This window comes from Bufo bufo, chromosome 3 (genome assembly GCF_905171765.1).
Source record: "Bufo bufo chromosome 3, aBufBuf1.1, whole genome shotgun sequence".
Lineage (NCBI taxonomy): Eukaryota > Metazoa > Chordata > Amphibia > Anura > Bufonidae > Bufo > Bufo bufo.
In genome coordinates, this window is record NC_053391.1 from 98,414,844 (window position 1) to 98,441,802 (window position 26,959).

At 47.3% G+C, this 26,959-nt stretch overlaps 1 protein-coding gene across 1 annotated transcript in view; it reads right to left on the reverse strand.

The window, feature by feature from the left end:
- CPD (carboxypeptidase D) overlaps positions 1 to 26,959 on the reverse strand; it is a 99,140-nt gene that overhangs the window by 63,924 nt on the left and 8,257 nt on the right. Inside the window, exon 2 of the mRNA XM_040423389.1 lies at positions 2,233 to 2,480. Coding sequence (XP_040279323.1) covers positions 2,233 to 2,480 — 248 coding nt within the window. The remainder of the gene's footprint in view (positions 1 to 2,232; positions 2,481 to 26,959) is intronic.

A 26,959-nucleotide genomic window follows, 5' to 3' on the forward strand; every position in this document is an offset into this window, starting at 1 on the left:
TGACAGGGGGGGTGATCAATGACAGGGGGGGTGATCAATGACAGGGGGGTGATCAGGGAGTCTATATGGGGTGATCACCCAACTGTCATTGATCACCCCCCTGTAAGGCTGCATTCAGACGTCCGTATGATTTTTACGGATCCGATCAGTCTATCAGTGGATCCGTAAAAATCATGCGGACATCTGAATGGAGCTTTACAGGGGGGTGATCAATGACAGGGGGGTAATCAATGACAGGGGGGTGATCAGGGAGTCTATATGGGGTGATCACCAGTCATTGATCACTCCCCTGTAAGGCTCCATTCAGACGTCCGTATGATTTTTACGGATCCGATCAGTCTATCAGTGGATCCGTAAAAATCATGCGGACATCTGAATGGAGCTTTACAGGGGGGTGATCAATGACAGGGGGTAATCAATGACAGGGGGGTGATCAGGGAGTCTATATGGGGTGATCACCTCCGTCATTTATCACTCCCCTGTAAGGCTGCATTCAGACGTCCGTATGATTTTTACGGATCCGATCAGTCTATCAGTGGATCCGTAAAAATCATGCGGACATCTGAATGGAGCTTTACAGGGGGGTGATCAATGACAGAGGGGTAATCAATGACAGGGGGGTGATCAGGGAGTCTATATGGGGTGATCACCACAGTCATTGATCACTCCCCTGTAAGGCTGCATTCAGACGTCCGTATGATTTTTACGGATCCGATCAGTCTATCAGTGGATCCGTAAAAATCATGCGGACATCTGAATGGAGCTTTACAGGGGGGTGATCAATGACAGGGGGGTAATCAATGACAGGGGGGTGATCAGGGAGTCTATATGGGGGTGATCAGGGGTGATCAAGGGCTAATAAGGGGTTAATAAGTGACGGGGGGGGGGGGGTGTAGTGTAGTGGTGCTTGGTGCAACATATTACTGAGCTGCCTGTGTCCTCTGGTGGTCGATCCAAACAAAGGGGACCACCAGAGGACCAGGTAGCAGGTATATTAGACGCTGTTATCAAAACAGCGTCTAATATACCTGTTAGGGGTTAAAAAAATCACATCTCCAGCCTGCCAGCGAACGATCGCCGCTGGCAGGCTGGAGATCCACTCGCTTACCTTCCGATCCTGTGAACGCGCGCGCCTGTGTGCGCGCGTTCACAGGAAATCTCGCGTCTCGCGAGAGGACGCACCGGCGCGTCCACCCAGAACAACAGGACCGCCGCAAAGACGCAATCCTGCGTACGGCGGTCCTGAGGAGGTTAAAGGGGTTGGCCACTCTTTAAATACTCTCCACTACAGTGTGGCAGGCCGGCAAAAATGAAGCCCCTAATATACTTCATTAAACACATCTGCCTGCTTCTCTTTCAGTTATAAGCCACGCCCCCTTAGTCCTGCTCTACCTCGCAGCTCAGTTCGTCCATGGCTGCACGCGACATGGAGTAGCTTGAGAGGAAGCTCGTCCATGCGCATGTGCAGTCTGCTCCCGTCAGTGGTCAGCTCCCTGCTGCCCGCTCCAACTGTGACAGGAATCAGCTGCTTGTTCCCTCTCTACAAACAGCTGATTCCTGTCAGAAGCTGGCTGTAATAAAAACCTTCCGAGTCCCTACTGCAGAAGCTACTTAGTCAATCCCCATCCCCCCCTGCACTATCGCCACACAGCCGACCCGCTAAGCCACACCCCCTGCAACCAACAGGGAAAGCAGGACAGCTAGCCAGGTACTGTGTATGTGTATGTATATATATATATATATATATATATATATAACTAATCCAGCGGGAGCACCACCAGGAATCGGGTGCAAAATCCACAGAGGCAGCGGCAATGCCCCAACAATACGGTTCGAAGAAAGCAGGACTGCACTCCAAGTAAAAGTGAAAAATCAGTGGAGCTTTATTCACCCATAACTTTGGCAACTTTGCAAAGTTGCCAAAGTTATGGGTGAATAAAGCTCCACTGATTTTTCACTTTTACTTGGAGTGCAGTCCTGCTTTCTTCGAACTATACATATACATATATATATATATATATATATATATATATATACATACACACGCACACATATATATATATATATATACACACACACACAAACATCGCGTCTACATGGGTGAATAATCTTTTTTCTATTTTCATCTAATGAGAGTGCTGACTTTGGCTGCTAATTTGGCAAAGTCTTGGTTCCTTTTCATTTTTTTTACGTGCTATGTTTTTCTAGGGCCGATAAAATCTGGAATCATACCTTGAACATCATACCAGTGTGCCCCATTGGTAATCCCATCTGGAAAAAACTCATCTTCTTCACCCTTGCACCTTGGGTGCCCAGTCTTCATTATGGGGTGGTTAGATGCATAAGCCTTGGCCAGGTACTGGAAAACTTGGTCATCTGAAGACTTGCTGTAGAATCCTGTTTCCATGTGACTGCTGGAGTCATCATAAGGATAACTGGCCACAACTGAGCCACCGTGAAGGTTTCCAGAAAGTACAAATCTGGAGGGAATGCAAAAAATATATATAATAATTATTAAAATATTTTAATGTATGTAATAGAGCTTATCAGAACGTAGCCTGGCGGCACTATGAAAATAAAGTACTGATCCAGACTTATCATCTGCAGTACTACATGAGTAGGACACCTTAAGGGGTTTGACCCATTACAGACACGTATCCCCTATTCACAGGGATAGGGGATAAGTGTCTGATCGGTGGGGGTCTGACCACAGGGCCCCCTCTAATAACAGGAATGGAGGCCCTGCATTCCTCTGTTTGAATGGAGCAGCAGTCACACACCATTCAACACCCATGGAGTTCAATGGACCAGCAGGGCAAGTGTGACCACTGACACATTCAAACGGGGGAATCACCAGGTCCTCATTCTTGTGATTGGAGAGATCCCAGCCGATCAGACACATGCCCTACACTAGCCTGTGGACAAGGGATGTTTTGAACAGGATAACCCCTTTGATCCAGTTGACAGACTCCCTTTGAAGCAATGTTCACTGCATTAGGCCTCTTTCCCACGGGCGTCTGCACCCCGTGGTCAAGCTGCGGCCCGCACAGTCCGTGGGGCAGCCCCAGTGGATCGCGGACCCATTCACTTGCGGAACCGAAGTACGGGACGAAACCCCAGGGAAGCACTCCGTAGTGCTTCCGTAGGGTTCCGTTCCGCACCATTCTACATCTCCGGATTTGCAGACCCATTGAAGTGAATATGTGGGAAAGAGGCCTCAGGCTACTTTCACACTGGCGTTTCTGGGTCCGCTTGTGAGATCCGTTTCAGGGCTCTCACAAGCGGCCCAAAAACGGATTAGTTCAGCCCCAGAGCATTCTGAATGGATAAGGATCCGTTCAGAATGCATCCATTTGGCTGCGTTTGGTCTCCGTTCCGCTTTTGAGGCGGACACCAAAACGCTGCAAGCAGCGCTTTGGTGTCCGCCTGACGATGCAGAGCCAAAGGGATCCGTCCTGACTTACAATGTAAGTCAATAGGGACGGATCCCTTTTCACTGACACAATATGGTGCAATTTAAGATCTTAAATAGAGTTGATCGAACCCGAACTGTAAAGTTTGGGTTCGTACCGAACTTTAGGGTTTTCGGCACCCGGACATTTACGTAAAAGCTTGGGGTCGGTGTTCGGCGATTTTTATGGCGCTTTTTGAAAGGCTGCACAGCCGCCAATCAACAAACGTCATACTACTTGCCCCAAAAGGCCATCACAGCCATGCCTACTATTGGCATGGCTGTGATTGGCCAACTGCAGCATGTGACCCAGCCTCTGTTTAACCCCTTAAGGGGTTACCTGGCTATTTCCCGAATCCTTAAGGACTTAGGGCGTACCGGTACGTCCTAAGTTTAAATCGAGATTGCGGAGCTGCGGGGGTTAATCCGAACAGGATGCCGGCTGAAATCATTCAGCCGGCATCCTGTCACAACGCCAGGGGGGGTCATGTGACCCCCCCCCCCCCCCCCCGTATCGGCGATCGCCGCAAACCGCAGGTCAATTCAGACCTGCGGTTTGCTGTGCTTTCTGCAGTTTCTGATCCCCGCGGTCCCTGACCGCGGGAATCAGAAACTTTAGTGTGCCTAAAATATAGATTTTGCACCCCCCCTGCACCCCTGCAGGTTTTTTTGCCGGCAGGTGGTGCAGGGGGGGGTGTTGTGGGCGGTGCGGCAGGTAGGATCGCGATCCCCGCCTGCCTCCTCTTGAAAATTCGTTGGTGTACAGTGGTTATACCAGAGTGTCAGCACATTGCTGACACTCTGGTATAAACGGCTGACATCTGTGCAGATGTCAGCCGTTTAACCCTTTGCATACCGTGGTCCGTACGGACCACTGTATGGAAAAAGTTAACAGTAAGAGGGAGCTCCCTCCCTCTCCCATCGGGGGGCTGCTGTGCCTTTGCAGCCCCCCGAAGGAGAGGGAGAGAGCCCCCCTCCTTACCCTTCCCCGTCTGCGAAGTTGTGGCCACAAAACACTATATAGTGTACTGTATTATGCAGACATCAGACCCACTGGATCTTCAAGAACCAAGTGGGTCTGGGTCAAAAAAAAAGTTTAAAAAAGTAAAAATCAAAAAACACATTTATCACTGATTAAAAATGAAAAAAATAAAATTCCCTAGACATGTTTGGTATCGCCGCGTCCGTAACGACCTGATCTATAAAACGGTCATGTTAGTTTCCACGCACGGTGAACGCCATAAAAATAAAAAAATAAGAAACATGAGGAAATTGAAATTTTGCCCACCTTACTTCCCAAAAAAGGTAATAGTGATCAAAAAAGTTGCATGTACACCAAAATAGTACCAATCAAACTGTCATCTCATCCCGCAAAAATCATACCCTACCCAAGATAATCGCCCAAAAACTGAAAAAACTATGACTATGGAAACACTAAAACATGATTTTTTTTGTTTCAAAAATGAAATCATTGTGTAAAACTTACATAAATAAGTAAAAAGTAATAAACGGTGTAAAAAAAGTCATTTTTTGTCATCTTACGTCACAAAAAGTGTAATAGCAAGCGATCAAAAAGTCATATGCACCCCAAAATAGTGCCAATCAAATCGTCATCTCATCCCGCAAAAAAGGAGACCCTACTTAAGATAATCGCCCAAAAACTGAAAAAACTATGGCTCTTAGATTATGGAGACACTAAAACATTTTTTTTGTTTTAAAAATGAAATCATTGTGTAAAACTTACATAAATAAAAAAAATTGTATACATATTCGGTATCGCCGCGTCCGTGACAACCTGCTCTATAAAATTACCACATGATCTAACCTGTCAGATGAATGTTGTAAATAACAAAAAAAAAAAAAAGTGTCAAAAAAGCTATTTCTTGTTACCTTTCCGCACAAAAAAAGTGTAATATAGAGCAACCAAAAATCATATGTACCCTAAACTAGTACCAACAAAACTGCCACCCTATCCCGTAGTTTCTTAGATGGGGGTCACTTTTATGGAGTTTCTACTCTAGGGGGGCTTCAAATGGGACATGGTGTAAAAAAAAAAAAACAGTCCAGCAAAATCTGCCTTCCAAAAACCGTATGGTATTCCTTTCCTTCTGCGCCCTGCCGTGTGCCCGTACAGCAGTTTACGACCACATATGGGGTGTTTCTGTTAACTACAGAATCAGGGCCATAAATATTGAGTTTTGTTTGGCTGTTAACCCTTTGTAACTGGAAAAAAAATATTAAAATGGAAAATCTGCCAAAAGAGTGAAATTTTGAAATTGTATCTCTATTTTCCATTAAATCTTGTGCAACACCTAAAGGGTTAACAGTTTGTAAAATCAGTTTTGAATACCTTGGGGGTGTAGTTTCTTAGATGGGGGTCACTTTTATGGAGTTTCTACTGTAGGGGTGCATCAGGGGGCCTTCAAATGGGACATGGTGTAAAAAAAAACAGTTCATCAAAATCTGGCTTCCAAAAACCATACGGCGCACCTTTCCCTCTACGCCCTACTGTGTGCCTGTACAGTAGTTTACGGCCACATATGGGGTGTTTCTGTAAACGGCAGAGTCAGGGCAATAAAGATATAGTCTTGATTGGCTGTTAACCCTTGCTTTGTTAGGGGGAAAAAAATGGGTTAAAATGGAAAATTAGGCAAAAAAAATGAAATTCTCAAATTTCATCCCCATTTGTTAATAACTCTTGTGCAACACCTAAAGGGTTAACAAAGCTTGTAAATTCAGTTTTGAATACCTTGAGGGGCGTAGTTTATAGAATGGGGTCATTTTTGGGCGGTTTCTATTATGTAATAGCAAAGTGACTTCAGACCTGTAGTGGTCCCTAAAAATTGGGTTTTTGTAAATTTCTGAAAAATTTCAAGATTTGCTTCTAAACTTCTAAGCCTTGTAACATCCCCAAAAAATAAAATATCATTCCCAAAATAATTCAAACATGAAGTAGACATATGGGGAATGTAAAGTCATCACAACTTTTGGGGGTATTACAGAAGTAGAGAAACAAACTTTGAAATTTGCTAATTTTTCAAAATTTTTGGTAAATTAGGTATTTTTTTTTATGCAAAAAATAAATTTTATTTTTTACTTCATTTTACCAGTGTCATGAAGTACAATATGTGACGAAAAAACGATCTCAGAATGGCCTGGATAAGTCAAAGTGTTTTAAAGTTATCAGCACTTAAAGTGACACTGGTCAGATTTGCAAAAAAAAGCCAAGTCCTTAAGGTGAAATAGGGCCGAGTCCTTAGGGGTTAAGCTGGAGTCACGTAGCGCCGCCCGTCACTCTGCTCGGATTAGTGTAGGGAGAGGCTGCAGCTGCTGTGAGGGAGAGATCTTATCAAAAACTGTTTTTTGTACTCAGCGATCTACAGCAAATGTTTTTTGTGGGTGCAGTGCACCATTTTTTTAAGCCTGCCCTGAGCCAACTAATGCTGAAAACGAACTTTTTTTTTCTTCAGTTAGTCAATATCAATACATGATCGGCAGCCATTTTATGCAACGATAGTGCACCAGCACAGGCTATCTGCATGTCTGCAAGTCCAGAAATACAGCTTTGGCATACTGGGGTGAAAAAAACCCTCTAATATACTGCACATCTGGGATTAGACAAGCATAAGTGACTGTCACATTTAGGACAGAAATACGGCTTTTTGGTTACTGGGGTGAAAAAAGCCTCTAATATATTGCACATCTGGGATTACATGTGCATAAGTGACTGTCACATTTAGGCCATAAATACAGCTTTGGCATACTGGGGTGAAAAAAGCCTCTGCTATACTACACATCTGGGATAAGATGTGCATAAGTGACTGTCACATTTAGGCCACAAATACCGCTGTCATATAGAGTTTAAAAAAAATAAATAATAGAGTGCAATACCCTACATCAGGGATTTTATTGGCGGTTAATTTTTAACAGACTTAACCACTTTTTACTTTGCTTTGTAAACCCTAACTATGAGAAAAACATCTAATAAGGGAAGCGGTCATGGTGGTGGTGTTGGTGGAGCCTCTGGTGCAGGGAGAGGACGAGCTACACGTCCTACTGAACCTACTACCTCAGGTCCCAGTAGCCGCCAGAATCTACAGCGATATTTGGTCGGGCCTAATGCCGTTCTAAGGATGGTAAGGCCTGAGCAAGTACAAGCGCTAGTCAATTGGGTGGCCGACAGTGGATCCAGCACGTTCACATTATCTCCCACCCAGTCTTCTGCAGAAAGCACACAGGTGGCGCCTGAAACCCATGCCCATCAGTCTGTCACATCACCCCCCTGCATATCGGGGAACCTGTCTGAGCCTCAAGTCATGCAGCAGTCTCTTATGCTGTTTGAACACTCTGCTGGCAGGGTTTCCCAAGGGCATCCACCTAGCCCTTCCCCAGGGGTGGAAGACATAGAATGCACTGATGCACAACCACTCATGTTTCCTGATGATGAGGACATGGGAATACCACCTCAGCACGTCTCTGATGATGACGAAACACAGGTGCCAACTGCTGCATCTTTCTGCAGTGTGCAGACCGAAAAGGAGGTCAGGGAGGAAGACTGGGTGGAAGACTATGCAGTGGACGATGAGGTTCTAGACCCCACATGGAATGAAGGTAGTGCCACTGACTTTCAGAGTTCGGAGGAAGAGGCAGTGGTGAGACCGAGCCAACAGCGTAGCAAAAGCGGGAGCAGGGTGCAAAAGCAGAGCAGCCGTCGCCAAAACAGTTCGCCTGCTACTGGCCACCGTCACCAGGGACCGAGCACACCAAAAGGCAGCTTCAAGGAGTTCCCTGGCATGGCACTTCTTCACACAATGTGCTGACGACAAGACCCGAGTGGTTTGCATGCTGTGCCATCAGAGCCTGAAGCGAGGCATTAACGTTCTGAACCTTAGCACAACCTGCATGACCAGGCATCTACATGCGAGACACAGGCTGCAGTGGAGTAAGCACCTTCAAAACCAAGAAAGGGCTCAGGCTCCCCCTGCTCTCTCTTCTGCTGCTGCCTCGGCCTCTTCCTTCGCCTCTGGAGGAACGTTGGCACCTGCCGCCCAGCAAACAGAGGATGTGCCACCAACACCACCTCCGTCACCAAGCATCTCCTCCATGTCACACGGCAGCGTTCAGCTCTCCATCTCACAAACCTTTGAGAGAAAGCGTAAATTCCCACCTAGCCACCCTCGATCCATGGCCCTGAATGCCAGCATTTCAAAACTGCTGGCCTTTGAAATGCTGTCATTCAGGCTGGTGGAGACGGGCCGCTTCAAACAGCTCATGTCGCTTGCTGTCCCACAGTACGTCGTTCCCAGCCGCCACAACTTCTCCAGGAGAGCCGTGCCCTCCCTGCACAACCAAGTATCGGATAAAATCAAGTGTGCACTGCGCAACGCCATCTGTGGCAAGGTCCACCTAACCACAGATACGTGGACCAGTAAGCACGGCCAGGGACGCTATATCTCCCTAACTGCACAAATGTAGTGGCGGCTGGGCCCCAGGCGGAGAGCTGTTTGGCGCACGTCCTTCCGCCGCCAAGGATCGCAGGGCATCATTTTTGCCTCCTGTTGCCTCCTCTTCCTACTCGGCTTCCTCCTCCTCTTCTACCACCTCCTCATCCGGTCAGCGACAGACCTTCACCACCAACTTCAGCACAGCCCGGGGTAAACGTCAGCAGGCCGTTCTGAAACTAATGTGTTTGGGGGACAGGCCCCACACCGCACAGGAGTTGTGGCGGGGTATAGAACAACAAGCCCGGCCTGGTGGTGTGCGATAATGGGCGAAATCTCATTGCAGCTCTGGGACTAGCCAGATTGAGGCACATCCCTTGCCTGGCGCATGTGCTAAATTTGGTGGTGCAGAAATTTATTCACAACTACCCCGACATGTCAGAGCTGCTGCGTAAAGTGCGGGCCGTCTGTGCGCACTTCCAGCGTTCTCATCCTGCCGCTGCTCGGCTGTCTGCTCTACAGCATAACTTCGGCCTGGACAGACTGTGCGAGCAGCAGCAGGCCATAGTGGAGTTTCAGCTGCAGCACGCACGGGTCAGTCGCACTGCGGATCAGACCCACTTCACCACCAATGACTGGGCCTCCATGCGAGACCTGTGTGCCCTGTTGCGCTGTTTCGAGTACTCCACCAACATGGCCAGTGGCGATGACGCCGTTATCAGCATTACAATACCACTTCTATGTCTCCTTGAGAAAACACTTAGGGCGATGATGGAAGAGGATGTGGCCCAGGACGAGGAGGAGGAAGAGGGGTCATCTCTAACACTTTCAGGCCAGTCTTTTAGAAGTGGCTCAGAAAGAGGATTTTTGCAACAGCAGAGGCCAGGTACAAATTTGGCCAGCCAGGGCCCACTACTGGAGGACGAGGAGGAGGAGGAGGAGGATGAGGAGGAGGAGGATGGGGACGAAGCATGTTCACAGCGGGGTGGCATCCAACGCAGCTCGGGCCCATCACTGGTGCGTGGCTGGGGGGAAACGCAGGACTCAGACGATACGCTTCCCACAGAGGACAGCTTGTCCTTACCTCTGGGCAGCCTGGCACACATGAGCGACTACATGCTGCAGTGCCTGCGCAACGACTGCAGAGTTGCCCACATTTTAACGTGTGCCGACTACTGGGTGGCCACCCTGCTGGATCCCCGTTTAGTGCCCTAAATTGAAAAAATTCTTATTTTCAATTGTCGGGTGACATTTTACCATTTTTGGCGTATACAAACCCCTGCTGTGCCTGGGTGATAGGGGCCTAAATCTCTCAAAATCCTCTGTTCTATTGCTGGGTGAAATGAACCCCCTTTTGCCGTGAATGAACCCCTGCTCTGCATTGCTGACAGGGAACTAAATTTAGTGAAAACATCCGTTACTGATCGGAAGATGCGCGACTACAAGCGCACGCTGCTGATGGCATTCCCACCTGACAGCGGGGGCACAGTGGAAGCACAAGGAGAAGGCAAAGGAGGAGGAAGAGGTCGCCAACGCAGCTGGGGCACCACCAGCACCTGAGAAGGCAGGGTTAGCATGGCCCAAATGTGGAAAAGCTTTGTCAGCCTTGGAGGTGCTGACCTGCCCTGAAGCCAGTGTATAGTGTGAACGTGTGTTTAGCACGGCAGAGAGCATTATCACAGGCCGCAGCCAATGTGGACAAGCTTACGTTTATTAAAATGAACCAGGCATGGATCCCACAGGACTTGTCCGTACCTTGTGCAGAATAGACATTTATACCAGCCTCAACCATCCATTCTTGTACTCAAGTGCACTTATTCTTAGTTTTATTTTGTTATATGTCCCAATATTTTTGGGGATACCCCAATGTAAAAATAAAAAAAGAACACAAATCAGTGTTGGCTACATCCACCGCCTCCTCAACCTCCTACTCCTAGATCCAGATTGTTATTTTTAATTTTTCAGTATTTTATGTTATTTTAAATCATTTCCATATCCACATTTGTTTGCAGAACAGTTGTCATGCTCTTAAGCACATTTTGATGCCTTTTGCAGCCCTCTAGCCCTTTCCAGGACTATTTTAGAGCCATTTTAGTGCCCAAAAGTTCGGGTCTCCATTGACTTTAATGGGGTTGGGGTTCGGGGTCAAGTTCGGGTCCCGAACACGAACTTTTTTTTCAAGTTCGGCCGAACCTGCCGAACCCGAATATCCAGGTGTCCGCTCAACTCTAATCTTAAAAACTCTCCTATCCTTTAAATGTGCTTATTGCAAAACTAGACCAAGATGCGGTAAATGTAACAGATTTCAAGTCTTGTCCACTTGTGAAATTTCCTGTGAAGGTTCAGCTATAGGTCTGTGGTTTCCCCACCCAATTGTATACATTGTGGCGGTTTTTGGCTTCCTGTTCCATAAAAACTTAGAATAAAAACTTGTTGATAAGCTTTTTTGTATATGCAAAGGAGAAACGGTGCTCACCTCTTGTGCGTCATTGGAGTGATCTTAGAGGGTTGTGTAAAGGGGGAGCTCAGATTGCTGCTAAAACCTAGGCTAGGAGGAAATAAGGATTGGACATGTTGGGGTCTCACCAGACCCATTCTTCCCATCCCCCACTGAAATAATAAAAACGTTCAGCCAAGCTCAACATGCCTGTTTATTGGCGGGGGTCAGGGAACATCTGCTGGTGGCTTCATACAGGGGTTGTCTAAAGAACCGCACCCAGAAGAGAGGGGATAAGAATCTAGCGAGTGGGGGGTTGACCACTTGGACCCCCATTGATCACAAGTAAGGGGGCTCAGTATTCCCCACTTGAATGGAGCGAGGGTCTCAGCAGTCAGAACCCCACTGATCAGAGACCTATCCCCATATCATGCAAAGTTAACACGTGTTGTTTATGGGATAACCCAGCAGTCTCCGACCACCGTGCCGCGGATCATCTGGTACTGGTCCGCGGAGTGTGCTGGTGTTCAAGAGGACCTTTCATGGGTCCAAACATAATAAACTAAGTAGCAGAACATGTAGGGGTTAATGTAGGGATGTCCCTGCACTTACTATTATTTCTGTCCGATGCTCCATTGCGCCGCTGTTGCCCCCGTTACATTCTCTTGCGTGTAGCATCGGAACACCAGGGAGGAGTCTGCCCCGTTTCTCCCTGGGCGTTCCTTCTCCTTGGCTATAGCGCTGTCCAGTCACAGCCAGGGAGGAAAAAAAATAATAATAAAAAAACCTTCTCCCTGGTGTTCCGATGCTACACGCGGGAGAATGTAACAGGGGCCAGAGCAGCGCAACGGAGCGCCGGACAGAAATAATATTAAGTGCAGGGACATCCCTACATTAACCCCTACATGTTCTGCTACTTAGTTTATTATGTTTGGACCCATGAAAGGTCCTCTTTAAATGACGGGGAGAGGAACTGTTGGCTCCTGTGCCCCGTTGTTCAGCCTCATAGACTGAAGGCTGCAAGGCCTGATGCCTATGAGGCCGTGCTAAGGTGCAAGATGGTCGCGATATTGACATCATTGTGACCTGCTGTGCCGGGTCAGAGGCGTTGTGACAACGTCATCACACCGCCAGAGACCCGATGCAGGAGTACCGCCTGTACTGTAACGCAGGGAGCCGGATGGAGGTGAGTATTTTGCTCTTTTTTTTATTTTTTTCCTTTGTGAACACTACTGGGGCATCAAGGAGGAGGCATTTTATTTATTTATTTTTTATATATATATATATATATATATATATATATATATATATATATATAAATAAATTATTATTTATATTTATATTAAGAGGCACTACTGGGGGGGGGGCACTATTTGTAAAGCGGCACTACTGGGGGGGCACCATCTGTAAAGCGGCACTACTGGGGGGGGCACCATCTGTAAAGCGGCACTACTGGGGGGGGGCACTATCTGTAAAGCGGCACTACTGGGGGGGGCACTATCTGTAAAGCGGCACCATCTGTAAAGCGGCACTACTGGGGGGGGCACCATCTGTAAAGCGGCACTACTGGGGATGGCACCATCTGTAAAGCGGCACTACTGGGGGGGGCACCATCTGTAAAGCGGCACTACTGGGGGGGCACCATCTGTAAAGCGGCACTACTGGGGGGGGCACCATCTGTAAAGCGGCACTACTGGGGGGGGCACCATCTGTAAAGCGGCACCACTGGGGGGGGCACCATCTGTAAAGCGGCACCATCTGTAAAGCGGCACTACTGGGGGGGCACCATCTGTAAAGCGGCACTACTGGGGGGGGGGGGGGCATGATATCTACTTGGACTTAAATGGGGATGATTACTAAGTAGGGCCATACAAGGAGGTAATAATACTAAATATCTGTGTTCTGTTTGTTCAGTTACACAAAAAGAAGTTGTGGAAAAAAGGAAAGAACAACTCCAGTCTGAGAAGACATCATTCATAGTCACTATACAGGTTTATTAATTACAGTTTTTTTAATTACCCCCCCAACCCCAGCAGTCCGCGAGAAAATAGTTTTGTGTGAAACCAGTCCCTGGCATAAAAAAGGTTGGGGACCACTGGGATAACCCCTTTAAAGAGGTTTTCTGAGATTTTTATACTGATGACCTATCCTTAGGATAGGTCATCTGTATTTAAAATCAGTGAGGGTCCAACACCAAGGACCCCCACCAACCAGCGCCCCAGCCTTCTTGCTGCCTTTCCCAGACCAAGTGACGACATGTTCATTCATCACATGGCTTAAAGGGAACCTGTCACCGGGATTTTGTGTATAGAGCTGAGGACATGGGTTACTAGATGGCCGCTAGCACATCCGCAATACCCAGTCCCCATAGCTCTGTGTGCTTTTATTGTGTAAAAAAAAAAACGATTTGATACATATAAATGAGATGAGTCCTTGTCCCTGAGGTGAGTCCTTGTCCCTGAGGTGAGTCCTTGTCCCTGAGGTGAGTCCTTGTCCCTGAGGTGAGTCCTTGTCCCTGAGGTGAGTCCTTGTCCCTGAGGTGAGTCCTTGTCCCTGAGGCGAGTCCTTGTCCCTGAGGCGAGTCATTGTCCCTGAGGCGAGTCATTGTCCCTGAGGCGAGTCCTTGACCCTGAGGCGAGTCCTTGACCCTGAGATGAGTCCTTGTCCCTGAGATGAGTCCTTGTCCCTGAGATGAGTCCTTGTCCCTGAGATGAGTCCTTGTCCCTGAGATGAGTCCGGGACAGGACTCATCTCAGGTTAATTTGCATATGTATCAAATCTGTTTTTTTTACACAATAAAAAGCACACAGAGCTATGGGGACTGGGTATTGCGGATGTGCTAGCGGCCATCTAGCAACCCATGTCCTCAGCTCTATGCACAAAATCCCGATGACAGGTTCCCTTTAAGAGCAGCTCAACTGAAGGGAGCTAAACTGCAATACCAAGCACAGCCTCTGTAAGCACGGAGAAGGCCGTGGCGCTCACAGAAGCGCCGAAGATTTCTCAAAACAGTTGATCGTCAGGGGTCCAGTGTGTCGGACCTCCACTGATCAGATACTGACAATGTATCCAGAAGAGTCACTCATGTGCGCATTCAACCTTATGGCCCTGCTGGAGATAGAGTGCATTGCTGCTCTCTTCCAAAAACAGCACCACACCTGTCCACAGGTTGTGTGTGGTATTGCAGCTCAGCTCTATCCACTACAGAACGCACTACCAGAGATCACCAACATGCAGGTGTGGTGCTGTTTGTCAGACAAAGCGGTCATGTTTTTCTAATGCTGGAAATTCCTTAGAGGGGTCTTCTCTTCCGGGGGTAGGGCTGACGTCATCGGCGCAGGCGCACTGAGGAAGGAGCGGCCGTCCTTCTCTCAGAGCGCCTGCGCCGAATGACGACCGGTACGGCGTAGGCGCGGGATTTGAGGCTGCAGGCAGGGCCAGTGAGAGGAGGAGAGCGCACGCTGGCACTGTCAATCAAGTGGAGGAGGGGGCGTTTTTTCAAACAGAGGATGCGGCGGCTACCAGCAAGTCCGCCCAACTTGCTGGTAGTGAAGAAATTTACATATAATAAAAGTACGTTTCTTACTGTAATTACTGCACAGCCCGAGGTAAGAGGGGCATATATATGGAATCTGCTTACATTAACAAATATAATAAGTCAAAAACTGAAAATTGGGGGTTGGTGAATGACAGAAGCCCTTTAACAAGTGCCATTATACTATATGTATCACTGGAACCGAGACCCCCTGAGGAGCCCTTGAATGGGCGAAACGCATTGGGACATTGCTTTGTACAACAATTATCTATGTTGTGGCAGTATTGTATATATGTCATTTGTTTACACTACACTATCACTGTTAGGGTGTTATAGGGAAAGGAGGGAAGGTACGCGGACAGGGAACCCCACCATCAGCGGCGACCGCTGGGCAAAGGTTAGAAAGAGTGTGCACTAGGGAAAGATTTCCTACACCAACCATCTACCTTCCAATTCACATTATACACTGTGTAAGTCTGTATTGTCATAACTGTGGCGGATGCTATCATACAATAACGCTGGGTTCACACCTGAGCGTTCTGAAAGGAGTGCTCTGTATGCGCGATTGTACGGGCGTTTACAATCGCGCAAACAGAGACAAGTGAACACACATTGTCGCGCGTTCCCGAAAGTCTATGTACGGGAACGCGCGACAAACGCCCAAAAAACCGCTCATGTACTTGTTTGAGCGTCGGGCGTTTTACAGCGCGATCGTACGCGCTGTAAAACGCCCAGGTGAGAATCATTCCCATAGGGAAGCATTGGTTTCTCCTTGTTGAGCGTTTTACAGCGCGTAGGAACGCGCTGTAAAACGCTCAGGTCTGAACTGAGGGTAAGAGTAGCCGGCTAGAGGCCTGCACTTTATGTAGGACATCAAGCCACCACTAAGGGGCATTTATTTTAAGTATAAATAATAAAAAGTATATTTTTTAAAAAGAGTCTGTAAACTGACTTTAGAGAGAAAAATATGGATGATACATTTGGTGCAGGTTAGTCACTTCTTACTACCTTTACACCACCTAATGGTTAAATGACACTGTTGCGAAACTTTGGCGCTGGTCAATGCATCTTAAGCCCCGCCGCCTGCACCGCTAAACCACACCGCAAACAGTATCTAAAACCATACCAACGGTGGTACAAGCATGTATGCCAGTTTTTAGAGCAAATTAACACATCGCAGATTGTGTATATAAGAAGAGAACATTTTTACAAAAAAAGTCAATAACCCCCGCAAAAATAAAAGGGAAGAAAAATGTTGGTGATGCACTTAAATGACGCACAGTAAAGGCTCATGCAGATGAACGTAAGGGCTCCGTGCCATGCGTCTGAAATAGATGGGCACCGGCCGTGTGAACTCTGTGCTGCTGATGCAGGGGCTTTATTAAGACCAACGACTAAGGCTACTTTCACACTAGCGTTTTTGCTGGATCCGGCTGAAGCAAAAACGCTTCCGTTACTCATAATACAACCGTCTGCATCCGTTATGAACGGATCCGGTTGTAACATAGCCAAGACTATTGTGTCAGAGAAAACTGATCCGTCCCCATTGACTTGCATTCTGGGTCATGCCGAATCCGTTTTGCTCCGCATCCCAGGACGGAAAGCAAACTGCATCATGCTGTGGTTTACTCTCCGGTATGAGAACGGAACGGAATGCATTTTGGAGCACTCTGTTCCGTTCAGTTACGTTTTGCCCCCATTGACAATGAATAGAGGACAAAACTGAAGCGTTTTTTTTTTCGTTATTAAGACCCTATGACGGATCTCAATACCGGAAAATATTAACGCTAGTGTGAAAGTAGCCTAAAACACCACTATAATAAATGTGCCCCTTTGCTTTTTTTCTTAGGTGCAGAAACTGACCTGCCGTGCGGATTTCGAAATCTGCAGCATGTCAATTGTTTGTGTGTGTCTTTTTTTATGTGGATTTCACCCTTTTCAGTGGAACGGTGAGATTTGTGGAAAAATCTGCGTCAAATCCACACCAAAAACTGCAGAAATAAATAAATAAAAGCACAAATGGCCCAAAGTGAGATAAATGGTGTTGATTTATGTACATTTTGGATTTCAAAAGGAGAAGCCAGGGTACCCGGGATAACTTCAGCACCCGCCATCTCCTGAAGGTGCCAACGCATTTCCCCGATGTTACTGGCTCATCAGGGCGATTTCACTCACTAAAGATTTAGTTGAAAATCTGTTCCATTCATTTGAATGGGGTGGCAAAAGCACAAGGATTTCTGCAAGCAGCATTCAGGTGAGCAGAAGGTCCGCATCTGTAAAGAATAAATCAAGGCAACTGGACGTACTTTAGATTTCTAGAAAAAGTTTCACTCGTTCTTCCAACGAGCTTTCTCAATTCTGAGTGACTGTACAAGAATTCTCTGGGAATAAATATGTAACTGAATCAACATCTGGTAATTATACCCAGCATGGGGTCAGAGGTCATTATACCCAGCATGGGGTCAAAGGTGTTGATTCCATTATCCTAATTGGAGTCAGTAGGTGATAATGACCTCCCAGAAAAAGGTGTCAAGACAGTATTGTATGTGGCAGACAATAGATGTCTAACCCCGACCCCGACCCCCCCCCCCCCCCCCCCCCCGCGCCTCTATTAAAGCTTGGCTTCTTTTAGATGTAAGTACACGCCTGAATCTTGACCAGAGGTTTTGGCTCTTCTATTCTGAGCCATACGCTGATGTAGTTGTTGTTTTGTTTCGCCGATATACAGTTCTGAGCATTCCTCATTGCACTGGACTGCGTACACAATGTTATCCATCTTGTGTTTAGGCGTTGGGTCTTTTGGGTGAACCAATTGTTGCCTCAGTGTGTTGCTGGATTTAAAGCAGGCAGGAATCAACACTTTTGACCCCATGCTGGGTATAATGACCTCTGACCTCATGCTGGGAATAATTACCAGATGTTGATTCAGTTACATATTTATTCCCAGAGAATTCTTGTACAGTCACTCAGAATTGAGAAAGCTCGTTGGAAGAACGAGTGAAACGTTTTCAAGAAATCTACAGTAAGTACAGTTGCCTTGATTTATTCTTTACAGATATACTATGACCTGGATAAATGAGAACCTTCACAGACAGAAGGTCTGCAGTCTGTGAAGGCACCTTTAGAGGGACAATGTGAACACATGTTGAGAGTCCACATTTAGGCATTAGACCACCTTTCAGAAAAGCCCATATACGTAGATTGTCAGCTTGGAGCTCAATTAGATACTTCAGTAAAAAGCAAACAGAAATCAAGGTCAACAGAAAACCAGTCACTGGATCAAGACAAAACCTCCGAAGGTCCCAGTGATCTAATGTAGGATATCAGATATTCCCTCCACCTCATGAGACCAACCACTGAACAATAAGTACACAGAAAATCCCATCTATGGATAGTCCAGGTATGGACGTCAGACAGAAGGTATCATATGACCCAATAACTCCGACCTTTTTGTCTGACGTCCATACCTGGTATCATATGACCCAATATGGGGTAATTGGGTCATATGAAACCTCTTTGTCTGATGTCCATACCTGGACTATCCATAGATGGGATTTTCTGTGTCATTATTTATTGTTCAGTGGTTGGTCTCCTGAGATGGAGGAAATATCTGATTTCCTACTTTAGGTTACCGGGAGGTTGTATCTGGACTCTGCCTCCCATTCCAGGAACCACACCTGAATTTCTCTCCAGCCGACAATCTACGTATGTGGACTTTTCTGAGTGGTGGCCTGCTACCTGCATGTGGACACTCCATAGATTTATGAATAAACTGATATATGTGTTCACATTGTCCCTGTAAGGCCTAGTTCACACTTCAGTGACTTCCATCAGTGATTGTGAGCCAAAACCAGGAATGGAGGCTACACAGAGATCAGATCTAATGGAACGATCTGCACCTGTTCTGCATTTTTGACCGGCATCTGGTTTGGGCTCAAAGTCACTGATCAAACACTGACACTGGGTTCAGACCCGAGCGTATTTGATATGCGCGTTTAACGCACGTTTTTGTTGCGCGTATTTGTCCATAGTCAACACGCGAATTACGCGCGTTTGTGTGATTGACAGCAGTGTCCTATGGCCGCAAACGCGCGACAAAACGCCCCAAAGAAGCTCAAGAACTTGTTTATGCGTCGGGCGTTTTTCAGCGCGTTCGAATGCGCTGTAAAACGCGAAAATGTGAACCAGTCCCATAGGGAAGCATTGGTTTGCATCGGTTATGCGTTTTACAGCGCGTTCGAACGTGCTGTAAAACTCGCAAGTGTGAACTTAGGGTGACTGTGGGAACTAAACCTAACAGTCCCCTGTTGAACCAGTAAGGCCTCATGCACACGACCGTTGTTTTACTCCGTGTCCGTTGTTCCGTTTTTCGTGATTTTCTGCTGACCCATTGACTTTCAATGGGTCCGTTGAAAACTCGCCTAATGCAGTTTGTCATCCGCGTCCGTGGTTCCAGTCCGTCAAAAAAATATAACCTGTCCTATTTTTTTTCACGGAAAACGGTTCGCGGACCCATTCAAGTCAATGGGACCGTGAAAAAACGCGGAGGCACACAAGATTGTCATCCATGTCCGCGTCCGTTTTTTTCCTATCATTTGCATGGCAAACTTGACTTAGACTTTTTTTTACTTTCCTTCATGTCTGGTGGTCCTCCAAAAATAAAGAAAAATGTAATATTTCTTCTCTTTTTTTTGGGGGGGGGGGGGGGGGTGACGATGAGTGACATTTTGGAGCAGAATTCTAATGCATTTAACTTTGCAAATCACCCCAGTATACTGATCTCAGCCATAAACTGGAAAGCCGGAATTAGACTTACCGGTAATTCAGTTTCCACGAGATCACCACGACGGCTACAAGGAGATTGACCCCTGACCTCTGTAGGGGCAGGAACAGAGAGAGGGTTTAAATCCCCCCCCTCCCACCACCAACACCAGTGTGTCCAAAATTACAGAGACAGAAATAGGTGGTGAGAACACAAAATAATAAGTCGAGAGGGTATTACTTCATAACCTCCCAGGTAAGACTAAAGAAAGGGTAGGGAATATATGTGCCGTCGTGGTGATCTCGTGGAAACTGAATTACCGGTAAGTCTAATTCCGGCTTTCCACCTCATCACCACGACGGCTACAAGGAGATATAAAAAATTATAGCTTGGGGGGGGGGGGGGGGGGGGACCGCCTGAAGGACCTTACGTCCAAAAGACAAGTCTAAACTAGATAGGTCTAACCTATAGTGTTTTGTAAAGGTGCGGATGTTAGACCAAGTAGCGGCTTTACAGATATCCTCAAAAAGGAGGACATAGCCCGGGTAGAGTGAGCTCTCAAATTTGAGGGGCAAGGCAGGCCTTGGGACTCATAGGAAATGGAAAAGGAATCATTAATCCACCGTGCTAAGGAGGACCTGGAGGCTTTTAGACCCTTATTCTTACTTGAGAATAAGACAAATAGGTTGTTGGATCTACGGAAACCTTTTGACACTTTGAGATACCGTAAGACTGAACGCCTTACATCTAGTGAGTGAAAGTTAGATTCCCTATCGTTAGAGGGATTACTGCAAAAGGAAGGTAAGACCATCTCCTGGTTACGGTGGAAATCCGATACTACTTTTAGGCAAAAAAACCTGGGTCTAATTTAAGAATGATCCTATCATCGGAGATACGGAGATAGGGTTCTTGTATCGATAGTGCTTGAAACTCGCCTAGCCTTCTTGCGGACGTGATGGCCACCAAGAATGCGGTCTTAAACAATAGATGTTTGGTGGAACAACTAGATAGGGGCACACACGGGGCAAGTGTTAAGCCTGTGAGCACCGTATTGAGGTCCCCGTTGGGGATCCTGGATTTTAGAGAGGGGCGTAGTCGAGAAGCGGCTTTCATAAATCTTCAGATCCAGCGATGCCTGGCTAGATCTTGATCAAAAAGCAAGCTAGGGCCGAGACCTGTACCTTCAGGGTGGAGGGTCTAAGACCTAATTCAAGTCCCTGCTGGAGGAAGTCCAAGATTTTCTGAAAATTGGGCGGCTCTAAGTTTGGGGCAGGGTTACCAATCCAGGCACAGAATCTCTTCCAAATCTTTAGATAAATCGAGAAGGTAACCTTCTTCCTACTCGCTTTTAGGGTAGATATCACTTGGTCAGAAAACCCTTGTGACTTCAACCTCTGGACCTCAGAATCCAAGCTGACAACTTGAGGAAGCTCAGGTTTGGGTGTAGAATTGGCCCTTGATGAAGCAGGTCCCTCCTGGAAGGAAGAGGCCATGGGTCCTCTATTGATAGGTTTTTTAAGGCAGGGAACCAGCTCCTTTTCTGCCAATAGGGAGCTATTAGAATTAGCGTTGTATCTTCTCGGTAGAGTTTCTGGATTATCCTGGGAAGTAGAGGCAAGGGTGGAAATGCATAACTGAGATCCCAGTCCCAATGAATCGTGAGCGCATCCAGCGCCCGGGGATTGTCCCATGGGTTCAATGAACAGAACGTTGGTACCTTTGCGTTCCTCTTGGAGGCGAACAGGTCCACTTGTGGAGTGCCCCATCTTTCTGCCAGAACCTGAAACACATCCTGATTTAGAGACCATTCGGTATGGTCTATTAACTGGCGACTGAGATAGTCTGCTTCCACATTCAGTATCCCTTTTAAATGAATTGCGGAGATGGATCTCAAGTGGGACTCTGCCCAATTGATAATCTTTCTTGCAATGGACATTAGTTTCTCCGATCTCGTGCCTCCCTGGTGAGAGAGGTAAGCCACAGTCGTCGTATTGTCTGAAAGAATCTTACGTGTTGACCCACGAGAAGGATCTCTGCAGCTTTCAGAGCTTTCCAGACTGCTTCCAGCTTTCTGAAGTTGGAGGATTGAGAGCGGGTTGTTGGAATCCAGGAACCCTGAAACAAGTGATCTCCCACTTTCGCTCCCCATCCTTTTTCGCTTGCATCTGTAAGCACTTGAATGTAGGGAGTCTTCTCCCAGGCAACTACCAAGGACAGATTGCCTGTGCTTTTCCACCAGTCCAGGGAGGTCTTCACCACTAGAGGGATCAGAACTTTGTGATCCAAGGAGAACTGTTCCAAGTTCTGAGAATCCATGACTGGAGGGATCGAAAGTGGGACTGGCTCCATGGGACGGACGGAATGCAGGACGAGAGAAGACCCAGGAGATACAGGCTTCCCTTATGGGACAAGACCTTCTGTTCTGGAATAGTCGAACCTTCAATTGGAGGTTTTTGACCTTGTCTGGTGGAAGAAAGGTATGTTGAGCTCGGGAATCCAGGATGATGCCCAAAACCTGGATAGTGCTAGAGGGTACCAGGTTTGATTTTTAATTTTTTTTTCCTGGTTCACCAACCACCCTAGATCTTGGGTGAGAGACAGGAAGGTTTGTAGGTCTGTTCTGAGTTTGTTCTCTGAATTCCCAATTAGGAGGAAATCGTCCAGGTATGGTATAATCACCAGTCCTTTGTGTCTTAGGAAGGCCACCACCTCGACTACCAGTTTCGTGAAGACTCTGGGCGCAGATGATATCCCAAAGGGAAGGGCCGTAAACTGGAAGTGATGGGTTACCCCCTTGTGGTCCTGAATGGCAAATCTCAAGAACCTTTGTGACTCTGGATGAATTGGGACGTGGTAGTAGGCGTCCGAAGATCTACTGAACACATCAGGGCATTCCTCCATATTAACGGAATCAGGGACTTTAGGGATTCCATCCTGAACTTCCGATAGATTACAAACTTGATTAGGGCTTTCAAGTTTATAATTGTACGGAATGAGCCTTTTTTCTCTACCAAAAACAGGTTCGAATAGAACCCTTGTTTTTGCAGTGTTGATGGGACTTGTACTATCACATCCATTGCCAGAAGGCTTTGAATTCCTTGCAGAATCTTTTTGCGTACATTGGAGGAGTTTGGGTTGGTAACAACGAAGTGGTTTGGGGGAGATGAAGAAAGTTCGATTCGGATTTTAAGATGTCCCGGACCCAAGGGTTCGGGGTAATGGACTCCCAAGGAGTCAGAAAATTCTTCAATCTCCCCCCGACTCTGGCGTCATTGTTTATCTGAGGACTTATTTTGGGAGGAGGAGGGGTTATTTCTACCCCTGCCCCCTTTTGGATAGCTCCAGCGTCCTGACTTTCCTTTATCCCTAAAGGATCTATTCTGGCTAGTGGGGGCCCGAAAGAGATATTTCCTTTTATAGGGTCTCTCCTTTGGGAAACCCTTTTCCTTGTCCGCAGCTTTTTCCAGGATACGATCTAGGCAGGGCCAAAGACGTATTCCCCTGAGAACGGGATGGAGCATAGTTTCATCTTTGATGTGTTGTCGCCTGACCAGCTCTTCATCCACAAGGCGCGGCGGGCCGCGTTGGAGAGCCCGGCGTCCTTCACAGCAAATCTGACAGATTCAGCCGAGGCGTCTGCCATAAATGCTGTGGCGGACTTCAATAGGGGGAGGGACTTTAGGATCTCCTCCCTGGGAGTATTATCTCTGGTGTTAGATTCCAGCCACAACCTCATGGACCTTGCTACCGAGGTAGCTGCGATGTTTGCTTTTAAATTAAACATCGCCGCTTCCCACGATTTAAAAGGCTATCTGCCTTTCTATCGATGAGGTCACGCAGCTGAGAGGTGTCTTCGAAGGGCAAGGCAGTCTTTTTATTGACTTTTGCGACTTGAAATGTCAACTTTGTGTTTCGCTGAAAATTTTCACTTCACTAGTGTCAAACAACAGCCGGTTCTTAAAGGACCTGGACACCCCCAACCGCCTCTCTGGGTTGGACCACTCGTCGAGCACCATACCCGTATATTCTCATTAATTGGGAACAAACGGGTCTTCTTAACCCTGAGTCACCCAAACATCTCGTCCTGGACTGAGTGGGCTCTTGGGGTTTCTTCTACCCCCATAGTGGCCCGGACAGCCCTTAGAAGGGACTGGCATCTCATCCAACGAAAGGCAAAATTTCCTATCTGATTCAGTAGTACCAATATCAGAGGAAGCCGCCTCGTCCTCCCAGGCTCTAGATGATTAAGCATCTTCCTCTATCATCTCCGGGTCTGATAAAGAAGGAGATGGTCCCCTTCGCTTTTTAGGTGGATCCCTGGGTAAGGGGGGCATTTGGGATAAGGAGGTTTTTCCTGAGCCTCTTTAGTGATCTGGGAAGAATAACCCCCATCAGCCATGTTAAGTATACATGGAGATAAATAGCCAGAAGCCCTAAGCCAGAGATGTGGAGGAGGAGGGACAAGCAACCTGGTACAGTGTCTAATAACAAGTAACAGGGCAAAAAAGCGCTTCCCCACAGGGGAACTTACAGCAGGCGGCACAGAAGGGTCTCCAGGGGAGCGGGGTTCAGTCGACATGACTGCACGCTGACTCCGATGTACGCCGGTACACTGAGACATTCGGCACTTGCTGGCGCCGAAATTCGAACAGGAGACGCTTCCTGGATGACGTCACTTCCCCCGTCCACCGGAAGTGACGTCTGCCGCTTTACTGAAGCGCTTAGGCGCGCACCCGGCGATAGCCAAACAGGCCCGGCGGGAGATCGCGACCCGGGAGCAGGCTCTCATCTAATAATGGAGTGAGGCCTCCCTCCTTCACCCCTGCCCAGCATTAGTACGCCGACCGCAGGAGGGCAGGGGGAACACCGGTAGGTGCCAGGAAAAAGATCCGTCTTCATCTCCCCACAGGGAGACTCTCTCTGCCCCTGTCCTCTGTAGGGACAGGAAACACTGGTGTTGGTGGTGGGAGGGGGGGGATTTAAACCCTCTCTCTGTTCCTGCCCCTACAGAGGTCAGGGGTCAATCTCCTTGTAGCCGTCGTGGCGATGAGGTGGAAATTCCATTTAAAGGCTTCCATGGTGCATTCCGTCGTAGAATTCTGTTATGACCCGTGGTAACTGAATCCATATCCGAATTGTAATAAAACTCAAACTTTTAAAACACAAGTTCGCTCATCCCTACCCGGCAGCTTTCCAAGCATACATCATATAGTGGCAGTGCTTGGCCCTGCAGCTCAGCCCCATTGACTTGAATGGGGCTGAGCTGCAAATAGGCCATGTGACCGATGTACAGTGATGTCACTAGCCTGGGAAGAGGCTGCGGCGGCTCAAGGCCTCTAACAGCTGATCGGCAGGGGTCCCAGGTGTCGCACCCCTGCAGATCTGATGCTAATGACCTATCCAGAGGATAAGACAGAAATATATTTTCCTGGATAATCCTTTAAGTATTACCATTTCCTCTCATCCGTTGCAGATCAGTTCCCAGCATCCATTAGATATTGTATTAGACAATACATCTCCACTGTTATGCATGTTATAACCAGCGTCAATAATCAAGATGAATGCTGGTCAGATCTGGACCATATCACTGCAGGTACAGGCAGGCTTAGAACTACTACCCCCAGCCTGTGCCATACGTAGGACAGCACTGTGATCAGCACTGGGCTATGTCTGCATGTGTCTTCTACCGCACTGACGGGTTACAGTGTACCTGTCCTTTTAACCCCTTAAGGACCATGACGTACATGTATTTAATGGAGCTGCACCCGCCCGATCAGCGGCAGGGGTCCGGCAGTCACTGACAGCCGGACCTCTGCTGTATCCGTCAGCATCGGTGAAAACACGGTCAACGCTGACAGTGGCACGTGCAATGTATGGTGATGGCAGGAAAGGCAGGCCGAAGCCTTCTTTAGGCATCGTGGCTGCCTTCCGTGACAGCCTGAGATCCAACCCCCTGGATCTCACAGGCAAGTAGGCTGTAAGTGTATTACACTTACAGGCAATGCATCACAATACAGAAGTATTGTAATGGGGACCAGACCCACAAAAGTTGAAGTCCCAGAGTGGGACAAAATATAAAAGTGAAAAAAAAAAAGAAATTGAAAAAATAGTTTTACAAAAAAAAATATATATATAATAATAATAATAATAATAATAATAATAATAAACACTTCAAACAAACATCCTTTTCCCAAAAGAAAAAAATATAAAAAATAAAATAAAAAAAATTGTAAAACACCAGGAAAAAAAAGTAGACATATTAAGCACCGCCGCAATTCGGCTGGCTCTATAAAAATACCACATGACCTAACCCCTCAGGTGAACACAGTCCAAAAAATAAAATAAAAACTGTGCTGAACGAGACAGAGATGTGAGTGACATCATATTCCTCGCTAACCTGTGCTGCATAGCTTCTGCACACCAGAGACTGCAAAAATATGGTTAACATCGAGAGAGAAAGACCCAGAGACGCTCCTAGCACCCCAAAACCCAAGAAAAGCCAAGTGGAGATGGACAAGTTTCTCAATAAGAGACTGGAGGCATCCCCAGCCCGCTCTGGCAAGATGGCGCCCCAAGCATGCAGGCAGAACTCCTCAGGAGAAGAAGAATATGAGGGAGATTGCCTGCCGGATCCGAGCGCACCAGAGCAGACAGACAATAGTGCACTTACTAAAGCTTTCTTCAAAGCCACCTTGTCACAGGCTTTAGCACCGCTCATGAGGGAAATCAGAGAACTCAGCCAAGACATGCGTGCTATAGGACACCGCGTGGACACGCCAGGGCCAAATTGCGGCACATAATACGGCCCTAGGACAGACATTGGATTCACAAGTCTCCTCGCTGAACACCACTTAGCTTATGATCGAAGATCAAGAAAACAGGAGCCGGAGGAAGAATATAACATAAGACTGAAAGGCCTCTCACAATCTGTTCTGCCAGATGAGCTGGAAACTGTGGCCAGGAAGATATTTACAGACATCTTAGGTGAGAAAAGAGCAGAAGACGTCATCATAGAACGAATCCACCGCTCTCTCCGGTCCAAGCCCAAACCAGGTGAACCTACCAGAGACGTGGTCTGCAGGTTATTAAGCTTCAGGGACACGGCCGCCATCTTACAAGCCTCCAGAGGGAGGAAAGAAATAAAAAGGTATGGGGATTCGTCAGTACTACTTTTCCAAGACATAGGGTAGAGGGGGGCTAAGTGCTGTGCCCTTAAACCTCTCACAGACCATCTGAGGAACCCAAAAATACTATATAAGTGGCTTTTTCCTTTTGGGATAACTTTTGCAAAAAATGGACGCCGCTGTGTGGTTCACACCACCCCCTCCCCAAG